Source organism: Callospermophilus lateralis, chromosome 7, assembly GCF_048772815.1.
Source record: "Callospermophilus lateralis isolate mCalLat2 chromosome 7, mCalLat2.hap1, whole genome shotgun sequence".
Taxonomy (NCBI): domain Eukaryota; kingdom Metazoa; phylum Chordata; class Mammalia; order Rodentia; family Sciuridae; genus Callospermophilus; species Callospermophilus lateralis.
In genome coordinates, this window is record NC_135311.1 from 18612760 (window position 1) to 18629906 (window position 17147).

The window sequence follows — 17147 nt, forward strand, 5'->3', positions numbered from 1 at the left end:
GAGTCCAGCCGAGTCCCGTCCTCCATGGCGCAAAATCCTCAAATTCACCCTGGGGTCCCGGGAGTCCCGCGGTCAAACCGCAGCGCGCGCGCGGAAACTCCGTTGTCCTGGCGACGGAAGCGGTTAACCCGAGGACCCGGACAGGTTTGGGGGAGGGAACGGGGCGTGGCCTCAGTTACTAAGGCAGCGGGACGCTTAAGGGAGGGCCTGAGCCCAGTTTTGGAGTCCAATGCTCCTCCAGGCCTCTGCATGGCACCCAAGAAAGACAAAGGGGGGACTGTGAACACCGTTTCTAAGCTGTGGGAACCCCTGCTCATAGCTGCACAGTTCAACCAGGTGAGCCCTGAGCGCTAATTGAAGTTCTCTCTGCCCCTAGCAAAGCCGGAAGCGCCGTCAGACCCCTCGCAGGCACCAACTTCGCCCTCCCCTCCAGACGCCACCGCTGCCCTCCCAAAGAAAACTGGGTCGTAGTCGGAACCGCTCTCTCGGGTCGTTTTCGCTCAGTCAAGAGGAGGCAGGGAATTCCCGCCAGGCCAGTCAGTGGGTGGTGACAGGTGCCTGCTGGGGAAGAGGGGAGGCACCGCTCTGACAACCTCAGGACCCTTTTCAATGGCAGAGTCCAGAAGGCACTCCACAATTACGCTGGAATTGCACTCACAAACTCCTCGCTTCCTCTTGACAGGAATGTTGTCAAAATTATCTCTGGTTTGGCCCATAGTAGGACTTTAATTAATGCTGAGTGAAAAAAGACATGGAGTGCAGGAGGAGGGCAATATTTACATAAAGTGAACCTTCTTACCGATGGGAAAGGATTACTGCCTTATGTAATGCCCTGATAACATTATATCAAAGCTTTGATGTGTTTTTGAAAGTGTAAGAGACCAGAGCAACAAGGCTCTTCGTCCATAGGTTGTCACAAACACACTGGGCAATATGCAACCCATCTGCCACAAGACTTTGAGTTGCACGGGATCCCAGAACTGAATGGATCCCCTTACCCGCCTTTAGCCTGTGGGGAAATCCAAGCTCTTGTCACTTGCCCCTGGAAAAAGCCACTTAAACAACTATATTATTTCTAAGTCCAAGTAAACATCTGGAAAGAGAAACATTTCTGGAAATTCCAACCTACCATTGTGAACTACTTTTTTAAATGAAAAGAAAAAAAAAAAAAACATTTTTTTTTTCCATTTTATATGTGTTAACATGGTGTCTTAGAGAGTTTGTACTTTAAGGGAAAAAATGGATCAAAAGTCTTTTGTGTTGTTCTCATGAGAAAGTTTAACCTATTTATCTTACCTATCTTATTTATCTTACCTTATTTTCCACTACGATTGTTTTTCTCTATGAACAGTAATTCTGTCTATTCTGGAAATTAGTCCTGATGAAGAATTTCATAAAAATAGTTATGATGTTATGATGCAGATGTGACATCATGGAATTTGGGGTCATTTCTGTGACTTTAGGAATAAAAGATGTCAACTCAGTAATCCCCAGTTACATTCTCAAATTCTCAAAAAATGTTTTTGAAAGCACTTTGTAAAAGCACCCTCTCTTTTGCTTTTATAAGTCAGAACTAGCCAAAATAATTTTTGTTCATTTTCTTTGAGATTATGTAGGCCAAGTTGGGCTTGGAGTGAACATTTCTGCTTGAATTATAAACTGCTGAACAACGGAGTTTGATGGAGGTGCTGACACTGCATTAGCTTTAGAGTTGCAAATATGAAGCTATAATTTTCCTAGTTGAATGGAAAACCTAAAGGCACTATTTTTTTTCTTATGGCTTGAAAACCTGAAATAATATTCAGTTTTCTTGATCCTACTCAAACAATATAATTTCAATAAATCTTGTGTACTAATAGAAAGAATTTTAACTCAAAGTAATATGAAGTTTTAACTACAAAGAGTGAATTCACTTTTCTTCATTGGTTAATACGTGTTTTGTAATTGCAAGAGGAAAACAACTGCCCTCTACCTCCTCCCATAATTTTTTCAGCTTGGTTTTGTGTCTGATTCATAAGGAAAATTCCCATATTAACCAACTGTCCAATGCTCTGTGTAAAAGACTCTGAATTTGGGTTAAAGATGACTGTGGATGCATAAATTCTTTTTTCATAGTGTTTAGCAAAGTGCTCTGCACATAGTAAGGGCTCAAAATGTTACTGTTTTAGCTCCTAGAGAATTTCTTTTCTTATGGTTACTCCTGAACAGGTACATGTGGTTGAGTGTGTGTGCTAGAGTGTGTGTTGTGAATATATGTGTGTACCTCCAGTTTTCATAAGCCAGGTTTTAGAATTACCTCATTGGTGAATTCAACAAGCTCAGCTGCACTAGGCTTTAAAGAGAATAAATAAGTTCACAATGTTGTTACAGTTAATTTACCTTATATCACTATTTGGACTTCCCTTTAAGGCTAGAATAATTGGGAAATTTTTAGTACATTTTAGTTATTTCTAAAACATAAAATGATAGCAAATAATACAAGGCAGTCTACTAGTGAATATTAAGTGGTTAGATAGAGACTAGAGGTTGAGAAAATGAATATGAACTTGGATTATAAAGAAATACTTTGCAAAAAAAAAACTTATCTTCAGCTGGGCCCTAAAATACAGGTAGAATTTAAACAGATTTTAACAGGTAGAATAAAGAGGGACAATTATTTTAGATAAAGAGACAAATATGTGCCTTAAACAAATTTTGCTGATGTCACTCTGGTCTAAGATATTTTTAAGTCAATTCTGATTTATTTCTTCCAAACTTATCACATGGTAGATGATGCTGGGAGAAGAGCTTTGTTCATGACCCAATTTAAGAAAAATTTCCAGAATTTTTTAAACAACATAGTCATTCCTTTTAGGAGCTTTCAGATGGTACAAAGCCTGTCTTTAAATAATGTCACATGGCTTCAAAGTGACTGGGGCTGTATGTTTCAATTGGAATTTTGTGCTGTAATCAAAACTTCTGTGTCAATCCAAGGGAAAAAAAAGAAACCCTAGTATCAGTATTGAGAATATCCACAGACAAGGCATAAATCTTTCTTGTTTCTTTTCAGAAAGGATGTATTTTTTTGTCACCAAATGTATCTTTCAGAATACCAGGATTCCCTGGAAGTTAGCTTGAATTGGTTTATGTATCCCACCAGTAGAGTTTGTTTTGGGTTTTTGTTAATTTTAATCATTTAATTATTTCATATTTTTAGATTACTAAGGATAGTATTTCTTTTTATTTGCTCCTAAATTTAAGAAATATATAGCAAAACCACAAACTTACTTGTGAGACTAACTACTGATGTGGTCATTATTCCATCCCCTTACTGTAACCCACCACAGAAAACATTAAAGGCACAGAAAAAAAAATTGTGGCAACCCATACACAATACATACCTTAACCCAGACAGACTCACTGTCCAATATTCATTGATTTCAGTTTGTAATGATGGTTTCAGGTCCCTGGTATCCAGCTTAAGTCACTAGATACCTTTATTGTCATTTGCCCAATGTTTATCAAGGTTTTATTCTTGATAAAGTCTTCAATAGAAATAGCTACATATTTTTAAGTATTTGAAAATATCTACTGCAATATATTGAAGTCTTTACTGTTAGACGGTTCTTGCACCCACTTCCACAGTTTTGTTCTCAAAGTATGTTTTCCCCCTTCTAACTAAGTAATAATATTTGCAAACGTAAATTTATAGAGACTGAAAAACACAAAGTTCTATGATTTATAATGGCACTGTCCTCACCAATACTCATTCAGAGAGGGAGACTCCTAGGGTTTTCTAGACTCGTCTGACCCTTTCATGAAACTGAAGATTTAAGAGTTTCAAGACCTGATGCAAAGACATATAATATTTTGGTACATCAGGTTTCAGAACCTAGATATTCTCACTAGTCAATACTTTCTCCTTAATAGAACTATAAGCTGTGATAATCATAGAATCTTATGTAGACTTTTCCATTTATAGTGAAATTTTACATATTTAATCTCTTATGTCAACCTCCACAACAACAGTGCTATAGGTAGTGTTATTAGACTAGAATGTATTAATAAATGTTTATTGAATACCAATAAATAAATATAAAAAGCACACTTATTTTACCTGAAAATATCAAGCATTATTCTTAATAAATCCCTTTTTCTCTCACTTTCACATTCAGAAGGAAGAAAGGCTGTAATATTTGTAAATTCAACTCAGACTTCTAAGGTCATCTAAGCATGACAAACAGAAATATTTGAGTTTATAACTGATACCTGTCTGTGAGATAGATAAATTCTTGATTAGGAAAAGTTATTTTCCTCTTTGCAAAAAGAAAATTGTAGAAAAACTATCCTGCTGCTACCTTGAAGTATACCATAGTCTCTAGTTATACCAGCAAAAGTTTGGCTCATCAAAGTCTCAGGCTACCTCTGTCTCTCAACAATCCCACTTCCATCCATGGCACTATAATTCTTTTTTTTTTTGCATTTTATTTTTTATTGATTTTTTTAAAAAATAAATGACAGCAGAATACATTAAAATTCTTATTACATGTATACAGCACAATTTTTCATATCTCTGGTTGTATATAAAGTATGTTGATGCCTATTCATGTCTTCATTCATGTACTTTGGATAATGATGTCCATCACATTCCACCATCCTTGCTAATACCCTGCTCCTGCCTTTCCCTCCCTCCCCTCGACCCTATCTGGCAAGGCAATTCTTACAGTCACTACAGCTCATTGATAACTCAATGAGCTTATTCTTCCCCATCATTTTGCCTCTAAGTCCTCTAACACTTTCTCACTCTAATTCTTCCTTTCTGATCTCATACCCCTTATTTCTACTCACCTTAAAATTACTTATTTCTGTTTGTCAAACCACTTCCATTTTCTTTTTTTTAATAATATCAAACATTCAGATACCTCTTATTCAAAGTCAATGCTTTGTGTATTTGTTTAGAGTCGCTATTTCTCTGTCATGAGTGTTGAAGAGGCATGTGCTAGGTAATGAAAGTCAAAGTAGTCAATGAGATCACATCAAACTATAAAGCTTCTGCACAGTAAACAATTAACAGAGTGGAGAAACAACCTACAGAAAGGGAGAAAATATTTGCAAATCATGAAATGAATAAGTGAATAATATCCCGAATAAATGAACTACTCAGACTACTCAATAATAAGAAAAAAACTATAAAAATTGGACAAAGGACTCAGATAGACATTCCTCAAATGTCTAACATGCAAATGCTCAGTAGGTGTATAAAAAAACCACAGAATTTCTAATTATCATAAAAATACAAATTCAAACCACAATGATCAATCACCTCACCCCTGTTAGATAGACTGTTATCAAAAAGATTAAAGATAACTCATGTTAGGGAGAATGTGTAGACAAGAATATCTGTATAGTGTTGGTGACATTGTAAATTAATTCAGGCATTATGGAAAAGAGTATGAAGATCCCTAAAAAGAAAAAAAGAAAAACAGAGTTTACCATATGATTCGACTATTCCATTCAGAATATATATTCAAAGGATTTGAAATCAGTATATCAAAGAGATATCTGTGCTCTAGTGTTTACTGTATATGAATATACCACACTGAATTAACCAAGATATTAATTTTAAAAAATAATAAAGACAGGTAAATGTTAGATTAATAGAGGGAGGAGAACAGGGGGATGGGGGGAAGGGGAAAGAGAGGTACTAGGGTCTGAATTAAAACAAGATGTATTCCAAGCTTTTAAAACTGTGTCCAAATGGATTCTACTTTCATGTATAACTAAAAAGAATTAACAAATAGTAAATTTCCACTTTCCTTTTTTTAAACTTTTCTTCCCTAAACACTGCTCATACAGTCTTAATTCCCAGCTCAAAAACTACCAGTAATCATTTATAACCACTTTTGACAAAGTTTAATCAGTCTGTACTCTTTTTTCATTTTTTTAATTAATTTTTTTATTAACGTATGACAGCGGAATGCATTACAATTCTTATTATGCATATAGAGTCCAATTTTTCATATCTCTGAATACAAAGTATATTCACAACAATTTTTGTCTTCATACATGTACTTTGGATAATAATGTCCATCATATTCCACCATCATTTCTAACCCCATGCCCCCTTCCTTCCTCTCCCACCCCTCTGCCCTATCTAGAGTTGGTCCATTCCTCCCATGCTCCCTCTCCCTCCTTATGCCACTATGAATCAGCCTCCTTATATCAGAGAAAACATTTGGCATTTGGTTTTTTGGGATTGGCTAACTTCACTTAGCATTATCTTCTCTACCTCCATTTATTTACCTTTAAATGCCCTGATTTTATCCTCTTTTATTGCTGAGTAATATTCCATTGTGTATGTATGCCACATTTTTTAAACCATTCATCTATTGAAGGGCATCTAGTTTGGTTCCACAAATTAGCTATTGTGAATTGTTCTGCTATAAACATTGATGTGGCTGTGTCCCTGGAGTGTGCTGTTTTTAAGTCCTTTGGGTATAGACTGAGGAGAGAGATAGCTGGGTCAAATGGTGGTTCCATTCCCAATTTTCCAAGAAATCTCCATACTGCTTTCCATATTGGCTGCACCAATTTGCAGTCCCAACAGCAATGTATGAATGTACCTTTTTCCCCACATCCTCACCAACACTTATTGTTGTTTGTATTCATAATTGCTGCCATTCTGACTGGGGTGAGATGAAATCTTAGAGTAGTTTTGATTTGCATTTCTCTAATTGCTAGAAATGATAAATATTTTTTCATATATCTGTTGATGGATTGGATATCCCTCCCTAATCCATCTCCAGCTCCATCCAGTCATCAAATTGAATTGCTACAAACAAGGCAGCCCCCTCACTGCTGCATGAACACATAAATAAGGCAGTGAACAGCTGGAGAAAGCCCATATCTGAGGCTAAACAGATATAGGCATTACCTCTTGATTCTCAGCTGCAGATGTGTGACCTAGAGCAACTTTCTTGCCCTTTCTGAGCCATGCGCTCCTTTTGTCAGATGGAGATAATAATATCTACCTCAAAGGCTTGCTGTGAATATAAGATGATACTTACTTTATTTCCTAAATATCTTGATAGCACAAGATCATTGAACATGCCTTCAGTAAATGGATTCCATTCTTCCCTCCTGCTTTCATTCATATTAGTCCACTTCCTGGACATGGACATCACCTTTCTGCTTCTTGTCTTATCTATTTGTTGAGACCCTTATAAGCCATGTCTTTACAGTAAGCTTTCCCAACAACTCTAACCCAAATTTAACCCTCACTTTGGCTTTAGGGTCTATTATATAATTTAGTACTCAGTTACAAAATGCCTTGAATTATTTGCTATCATTTCATGTTTTGCAGAGCATAGGCTGCTAGAAATCACATCTTAGACTCCTGAGTGTGCCCCACAATATCTAACATGATTTCAGGTACCTGGTATGAATGTAAAGCCAAAGTGAGGGTTAAATTTGGGTTAGAGTTGTTAGGAAAGCTTACTGTAAAGACATGGTTTATAAGGATCTCAACAAATTCTAATTCTCTGATTTACCTTGAAATATGAAGGATGAGAAGGTTTATAAGACATGGTTTATAAGGGTCTCAACAAATTCTAATTCTCTGATTTACCTTGAAATATGAAGGATGAGAAGGTAGTATCTAAGATAAGAAGACAGAAGGCATCTATATGAAAAGGCCTCATAGCAGATATAAAATATTGTGAGCATGCTTTAAAAAGAACTATGCAGTGATTCTATTTCACTTCACACAAGTATTTCAACTGCCAATCAGGAGGCATTCAAGTTAAAGTTCTTTAACATTCAGTTTGCAGCCTCTCCTTTACTTGAGGAATAATATTTTTCTCTTATTAAATGTAGCTTAGTGACAATAGCTGAGTTGTGCACACTTGGAAAATAGTAATAAAGGCTCCTAGAGTCTTAGAACAAAGCTTATAATTCTTACAAAGGTTTGGAAAGTGGATATGGTTTCAAGATAGGTATTGCTGAAATATTAATATCCCAGACCTCTTAAATAAACAAAGTTATAAAATATATAGATACCAGGATGATAATAAACTGAGTCTAACTAGGTTTTGAGGAGAAAATGTTCAGTCAAATTGAAGTGCTTAAATCCATTTTAAGTGTACTTTATCAAAGAGGGAAATGCATTTTATTGGATAGAACCCTTGAGCAATTTTTGAGAGGCAGTGAAGGGTTTCTCAGCTTTTTTGATCTTAAACAGTAAGCTATTTCTCATGTAAATGTGTATTTAAGACTTACTGGAAATACTCATAATATGAGCTGAAGACTGATGTCTGGCAGCAAGCATATTTCTGAAATTGGGTTGGTTTTTATTACTATATTTTCTGAAATACGCTTTCATTGATATTTACAAAACAAATTGCCAGTTCACACAAAGGTTGTTTTAATAAAAGCCAATGCAAACAACTGAGTTGCTAGGAAGAATGTTAAGAGGGAAATGGACTTTTCATAACCTCACATTATAATTTCTCTTTTTGGACAAAAATGTATTATTTGAATGAGTTTGGAACTGAAGGGAATTAGTATGTCAAAATATCCACCTAGATGTTATATGTGATCATTTTTATTGCAAGTGAAAAATATTAAATATAAGTAAAATGTAAGTGTTGCCAATATGAGTTTGGCAACATTCTAGGAAAATGTTAGTTAAGAAACAGTGAATGTTGACCATGGTTCAGCTCTGGCCATAGAAACCATCATTGGCTCCGAGTTCCCACAGTATAAAATCCAAGGTGTTCTGCCCAGCTTTCACAGCCCTGCCGCATGTGGCCTTTCTCTGCCCACGCATCTTTTATCTCCCTCGACTCCAGGCAAATGCTCTCTTGGGTATCCCCAGGTATATACAGACTACACCCATGTAATTTCTTGGCCTGATGAACTCCCTGCAATTTATTCAACCCTTTTTATTAAAATCATCTCCTATATTTCCAGAAAGCAGCTCAAGCCACATACCACTCTGGTCCTCACTGACTTTCCTCCTCTCACTAAACTACCTTGAGGATGGTTATCCTCGATTGTTACCTACTTTGAGCTGTTGCCCAACAATTTCAGCATTCTTTCCTATATCTGCATCCTCTATGGCACCACACATGCCTGCAGGGTGGCAAGGTTGATTATTTCAAGTTTCCTCCTTCCTGGCTACAGTACCAAATAGAGATAAGCCTGTAGTGGTCCTCAACAAAGACCTACTTGATTTCATCCACTGGTTATGTTACTGTCTTAGCCTCCAGGCCTGCCTTCACTTTTGATCTCTGGTATCAGTCTCAACCCATTGGTCATGGTAACAAGTTGAAGACTGAACTCCAAACTTTAGTTACTCCCATCTATAAAACAGGGGTGGTGGTCATAGCTGTCTCTTGCAGATATTAAAAATATCGTTGTGAGGTCTCAATGGCATCCAGCACATAGTATCTGAAACTTCATACATCCAAATCCAAACTGGATGTCCCCTGAAATCTTGCTTTTTATCAAGTCTTCACTTTATTGAACAATATTACCATTCACTACGGCCCAAAATCTTGCATGCATTATCTTTTCCTCCCTATTCATAGCCCATAATCAATTCTTCAGTTAGTCCTGTTGGCTCTGCCTCTGAAATATGTCTAAAATCTACCTCTTGCTACCACTCCCACTGCTATGCCCTAATCCAGACCAGTCATTTCTTGTCTGAGCTACAAAATAGCTCAGGAGATGTAGAACTTTGTTTCTTACTCCCATTCCTGCTGTCTTGGAGTCTAGTCTCCATATATCAGTGTCAGTGGTTCTTTTTTTTAATTATTATTTTTTACTTATTCTACTTAGTTGTACATGACAGCAGATGTACTTCAATTTATCATACACAAATGGAGCACAACATTTCAATTCTCTGGTTATACATTATGTAGAGATGCACCATTCATGCAATCATATGTGTACCTAGGGTAACGATGTCCATCTTATTCCACCATCTTTCTTACCCCAAAACCCCTCCCCACCTTCCCCTTTTAATATTAAGACAGACTAAAATTCAAATGCTCCACTATGGCCTAAAAGATTCCATGTTCCAGGCCTCTGCCAACCTCTCTGACCTCACCCTGTGTCTCCTATGAATCATCCACCCCCTCAGCCCTCTGCAGCCACACTGGTCTTTTATTGCTGATGCTCAAATCCATCAGAAATCATGTTGTCACCTTAGAGTTTTTGCTCTTGTAGTGCCTTCTGCTAGAAAAACCCTTCTTCAGATAACCACGTGATTCACTTCCATCATTCTTTTAGTGTTCTGTTCAAATGTCAGCTTTACTGTTTGAACTATGCTCCACCCTCTATCCACATTCCTTGACTTGATTCCACACCTTCTAATTTACAGATATCTCATTATTCTCTGTCCCCTATGTGAACACAAGCTCCAGAAGATCTAGGATTTATCTTGTTCACTAATATACTGCAGACACATAAAAGTGTCTCTGGCATATGAAGGAAGTCAGATATATTAATTGAATGAAGGAATAATAGATGCTTCAATAGGAGGAGCTCATATTAGCAGTAGTGTATTTATAAAGTGGTGGGAATATCAAAGTGTATTATGAAAGTGTGAGGATACTCTTTTACCCAATATAAATATTTATAATTATTATTGTTCATGTGAGTGCTAAACATACATTTTACACTCAACATATGCAAAACTGAGTTAGTCTCCTCACAAACCCCCTCCTTTATGCTCTTGGATATGGGTACTGTCTTGTTCAATGAAGTTAGAAATCATCCTTGAAGCGCCCCTTCCAATATCAAATTATCAGAAATTCCTACTGCTGCTTCTGTTTCTGCATCTTTCTTTCCACCATTCATAATGTCTAACTAGCACCATAACAATAGTTTTCTCACTGGGCATGATGGTGCAGAACTGTAATCCCAGTGGTTTAGGAAGCTGAGGCAGGAGAATGGCAAGTTCAAAGCCAGCCTCAGCAACTTAGCAAAGCCCTGAGTAACTTAGCAAGATTGTGTCTCAAAATAAAAAACTAAAAAGGGCTGGAGATGTAGCTCTGTGGTTAAGCACACTTGGTTCGATCCCAAGTACCAAAAAAAAAAAAAAAAAAAAATTGCCTTTCTAACCTCTTCCCTTCCCTTTCCTTTAACCAGCAATAAATATTTAAAATATTTTAATAACTATCATAGTTATGTCAATTAACATATAAATTTTAAAATTTTAAATTAACATAGATTCTCTAAACCATATGTATCTTATTAAAATGCTAATGGTTCTAATACATATCATTCATCAAATTTTTCTTATGATTTCAAAATCATCTGTTGATTTTCAGAAACATTGGTACAGGCTTTTGGCTAGAATGGCTTTTTCTTCCTAAATGATGCCTTTATCTGAGTGTGATGTGACATGGTATCATCTCTAGGCTCTGGCCATCATTTTTGTTTTAAATGGATAGTAATTTTTTGTAGTAATTAGTAGTTCTCTGTACACAGAGACTTCTCCTGGTAACACCAGTATTGCTCATTATACTGAAAATTGTGCCAGCTTTTGCTAAACTTTTAGTAATTATGTTGAATTTTCTAACCCTCATAATACTGACATTTTATATATGTAATTTCTTTTATTGTCTTTATTTTCAGTTAAATTACAAAACTATTTCTTGAAATTCCATATTTAATTAACTGAAGTTTTATAAGTTAATTTTAATATTTCATAAAATATAATTTTATAATTTATAAATATTAGAATATGTAACTTATAGTTAATTTTATGAGTTTGTGATCACCTTACATTCACTTTGTTATAAAACATAATGTGGTTAAAGTTTAGGACTGAATAAATTGAAAGAGGTTAATTCACTGTATATATTAATTTTGTCATCAGATAATAAACTCATTTCTGTAGAGTTCATTAGACAATCAAATAGTGTTTCTCTTAGAATTGATATTTTGTCTTGTTTCAAATCATACTTTTTATTTCTCTGTTTTTTATATATCCTCTGCTTCTCTTTCACAATTTGCTTGATTAATTTTATATGGGCAACAAATTTAATTTTCTTTCTTATAAAACTAAGCAAACTATTGACTTTTCTGATAGAAGATTTTATTAAGACCAAATCCCTGAAAGGATTTCAATTTCTAAATGCTTAGCAACACTCACTTTACAATTTGTTAAAAGGAGTACCCGGGGCTCAGCATGATTTCCACTTGGTATTTATAGTCATAATTCTACAGAATGCCCACAGGGGTTCTAAAAATTTTCTAATGTCCAATGTCCACCTCTCTTTAGGTGTATTATTTAATTATCTTTGGTGTTTATTTGATATATGGTGTGAAACAGAAAATTTATCAAAAAATATTATATGGGGTTGCTGTATTTACATCTTTCATTTTGCCATCTAGATACATTGACTACAACAGAAACAAAACATCGGGAACTTTTTCTAAAATTGAGAGCTTAAACACCAAAGCTTTCTCATGTATCCACATTGTCACTGTTGTCATGTAAATATTTCTCATAGAAATTATCTTTCTTGGTCATCAATGTTACAGGTTGAAGTATAGATGCTAATCTAACTCTACCAGATCAACAAAAAAATCATCTTCAGCATCTTGAATTTTGCATATTAGGCATTATTATAACACATTTATGTGAAATATTTAAAGCTTTATCAGTGGTGATTAAAATTTCACTGCTTTGATTCAATTTTTCAAAAAGGCTGCTTTCTCATTTCAGAAGATAAATGTTTGCCAAAATCAAGGCTGTATAAATCTACATTGCCATGATATATCCATATGGATATTACTTCTCAAAGGTTTCTTAATGTTTCACGTCTGATAATGCTTACTTATATTTAATTTCATGATCGATTGTGTTGAAAGTTGTGGTGATATGTTTAAAAGTGTTTTTCATTTTATTGACACACTTTGATAAGTTATTTCAAATACTTTAATGAATAAAACTGATTTATGGTATTCTGTAAGCTTTCCTTTGTTAATGATTGCAAAATTTATTTATTAGAAACATGCCACTGGAATTTTTTTAAAAAGTGTTTTGACTGTTCAACTTTTAACAACACAAATTTTAAGCTACATTTCCATTCAACATTTACATCACTAGCAATAATAAGTTAATTGAATTTGTTGATTAAGTTAATTTTATTGTTTTATGTCATTTTTATTTTAGAAATAGAAATTATTTATGTTGTAATGATTTTTGCACAATATGAGAACATGCCTCAGATTATGATTTTTTTTATCTGCGATCCCTGAAGATTCAGAATATTTACCTCTTTATGACATTTAAGCAATAAGAAATATATTGAAGTTTTGAAGGTGCTTTACTGTGAATTTTCATTTTTAATATTTTAATTTACATTTATGTATACTACTAAGTTGACACACTAGAATTGGATTGCACCATAATTAAAATAAAAGTAAAAAATAAACAAGGCAGAAGCAATACATTGATGATGATGTGTATCTATCTGATGACCCTTCAGAAGCTAAAAGTATGTAGAAAAAAGATGTATGTTGTAGCTGCCTACCATGGCACAGCCAAGACTCACAGATGTAATACCAGGAGGTCAGTTGTTGATCATAGCAACATGCTATAATGATCAGTTTGTACAAATGAGATTGTGTGATTTTATAATCTTTATTTTACCACTTACTGAAATTACTTTTACAACTTTTACCAACTAGTATACATTTCAGTTTGATGCTAGCTTAGCACAACCTAAGGGTACTCAGAGACTATCTGTACAACATTCTCTTCTCTCCAGGTATTCTCTACTTGGCCACCTGGGTTGTCCTTCTACAAAAATAATATGATTGTGTCACTACCTGCCTCAGTCTCAAGTCTTGCTGCTATTTACTTTACACTTCACAATCTTCCTAGTACCATCCCTGCCTCTTCAGTCCCTTCCCTATTCAGACAAGTAATCTCACTGCACAACTTCACAGTTCAAGGCTACCAGCAACGCTGTGCTTTGAGACACAGAGGAGATCGTGCTGGCATACCATTACTTCCCTGACAGCATTTGTTGGTCTTCTTACCATTCTTAAAGTTACAGATCAAATGTACTTAATCCATTAGACTGTCCTTGACTTTCCTTTTCCCATCCTTAATTTGTCATGTTCCCATAGTATTTACAGAGACCCCAGTGATGGTAATTACCATGGTTTATTAGAGTTATCAGTGGGCCTGTCCCCTCACTTGAATATGAACTTTTCATGGACAAGAGGTGAATGATATGCTCTTTGGGTATCGTGTCTGGAACTTAGAGCCTGGAATATGTTCAGTCAACTTGAATTGGAAGAATGACAACACAAATGTAGTAGTGCTTCAAGTTATTTGTACCCAAATCTCCAATTAAAGTTCCTCTTTCCCGATGGCAAATTTAATGGCTATTTTGTGCATCTTTTCAGCCATTCAGTCCCTTCTTGGGCTTATGCCCAAAACTGAGCACAGCTTTCCCAGTGCAAAGACACTCTGGTTTTTATAGGTAGGTAATGTTTTCTATTTTGCTCTCACTGTTTTCTAACTATGATGAGCAAAACTTTCCATAGAATTGTATCACACTTAGATGATGGTCATGGGGAAGCATTGCATATAGGTACATTTCCTATAATTGATAATAAAAGCCCTCAAACTTAGGACCAGGGCTTAGAATATGTTTTTATCTATGTGTTCACTTATCCTCCCACACTGAGTCTCATCTGACAGATCTACTTTCTGAAAAGCTTTGTGCCATCCCTTTGCCTTGCTTACCTGTCCCCTTGGCCTCAGGCCATCATCATCACATTGCTGATGCAGGCAGATTCAGGAGAAGAAAGTGTGTGGCCTGTGAGTCAGGGATGTCCTTTGCTATCTGTGTCACCTTCATCAAGTCTTCTTGTCATAGTTTTTATTTTTTCCATCTGCAAAATAAAATAATTAGACAAAATGACAACAAAAAAATCTCCCAATTCTGTCCCCTGTACTTTTAATTTTTTCTAGATAGTTCATTTTTATATCTAAGAAGTCCCATTCAAGGATGGTCCCAGATCTCCTCATTCTTATCACTTCTCCATACAGAAAAGGCCTTTTTAACCTTCCCTTTGCCTTTATGTCAGATCTCTCACTGTAATAAACCTTTCCTTTACTTCCAAGGTGATTCAATATTTTTGGCACATAAACTTATGAAAAGCTTTCTAGATGTTTAAGTAAATTCTATTTCCCGACTTTCCCTTGTCTTCAATCCTCACGGTAATTTTTCTTTGTGTTTTTCTTATTCACTTTCTGTGAAATGTGGTTATAATATGTATCACAGACAATGGGTGGCACAGACAATAGTACAATTTCTCAGGCAGCGTATATTGAATAGAAATGGAAAGGAAACCTCCCAAATTCTTGGCTAAACTAGTTGAGGTTAGGAATATTGACTTCAACCACCTCTGTCTTCACATTGAATATTTAGGATGCTGAGCAAGGATAAAGACAATTTCATTATTTACATGTGTTATTGTCATTATAAAGACAAAGCATAAAAATACTCTGTTTAATTTGTCATGCATATCTTGCAAATTTGCCACCAACTTCAGAAAATGTTTGTGCAGTAAAATGATTTATTACAGCCATATTTTCAACCTTTTCTAGGGCAACAAGTATGGATGTGTTACACTACTCTTTGTGATGATGACACTTTTACCCAGAAGAATATATCTTTAAATTGAAATATATGTTTTAAGGAAATTTTTGGTTCAGTCCTTTTTGTGTTCAATAATTGAGAACGATCATATCTAGAGACCAAATATTTTGGCTTTGTGAAGCAGAATTTTTGGTGACCTGAAGTCCAGATTGGAACTGGACCTCTTGTTCCCTCCTTGGTACAAGCTGCAGAGCAGCTGAGGCAGCCAGCTCATCTTCCATGGCACAGACCACGCAGAGTTGCTCTCACCTCTCAGGGATGGTTCCACTGAATGTTTGCACGTCACTTCTTTGGGACCATATTTTCCTTTGCTTGGTCTATGTTTTGGCACCATCACCAACCCTTCTCTTATTTTCTAAAAGCCTGTTTTTTTTTAACCAAAACAAGAATGTTAAAAGTTTCCTCTGTATTTTAAATTTTAACTACCAGGAAAAGTCTTTAAAAACTCCTAAATTAATGTGCTCAAGTAAAAGTTTTCATCCAAACGAACAAGCAACTGGAAACCAATAGTGTTTGACATAGTGAGCAATTGTATTTGACACAATGTTTTAAATTAATCCAGTAGGAAAGACTGTTCATTTGGCTTGGACTGGAAAAAGAGGGAGTTTGACATGGTTTCATGAAGTAATTAAATTCAATTGAAAAACATGATTTCCTTCCATGTTAAGCTAATGTCCTATGCACTTCTTGGAGTATACAGAAAAGAGGGCTGGGTTAGTGGGAAAAAAAATTCCTGCCATCCAGGACCTTACAATACAGACACCAGTGGTTCCTAAAGTGTAATCCTTGGACTCGACGCTTCCAGCATCACTTGGAAACTTTTAAGAAATGCAAAATATCAGGCCTCATCCTCGACTTATTGAATCAGAAACGGAGGGTGAAACTCAGTGATTTTTCTTTAACAAGCATGCGTTAACATAGAGATGCCAGTGTAAATGCCATATTACTGGTGGAGTACTGACAATGAATTTCACTGGCAGGCAGTGGACACTATTGGGCTGGGATGTTCTGGGAAAGAGTCACAAATTAATCAGGAAGTTCAGCTGGGAGGAGGACAGTAGGCTGAATGAAAGGACCAGGCTGAGCAAATCAGGAGAGGTGAGAAAACACGTGACATGTTGGAGATACTGCAATCAACAATTAACTAGACGTTCATTAGATGATTTAGTCACATCCACCTTCAAAATAGTGTTCACATTTATCTGAGGAAATAGAGGCTTAAGAACTTAAAGAAAGCAGTTAGAAAACTAATGGAAATATGGTGTTAAAATGTTAGGAAAAGAACATATAGGGTTTTAAATCTCAGTCTCTGGAGTTTGGAATCTATCTTATCCTATTAGAATCTAAGAGGTAGAAAATTAAGATGCTTTCTGTAAAAAAAAAAAAAAGAATGAATGATAAATTAAATGTCTTAGAAAAATTAATAGGTTGGAGGTAGAGAAGTCAGAAGCTTGTATAGTCCCTGAAAAAAAA

At 35.6% G+C, this 17147-nt stretch overlaps 1 protein-coding gene across 1 annotated transcript in view; it reads left to right on the forward strand.

Moving 5' to 3' along the window:
- Positions 1-249: 249 nt before the first annotated feature.
- Spag17 (sperm associated antigen 17) overlaps positions 250-17147 on the forward strand; it is a 194555-nt gene continuing 177657 nt past the window's right edge. The window contains exon 1 of the mRNA XM_076861963.1: positions 250-336. Coding sequence (XP_076718078.1) covers positions 250-336 — 87 coding nt within the window. The remainder of the gene's footprint in view (positions 337-17147) is intronic.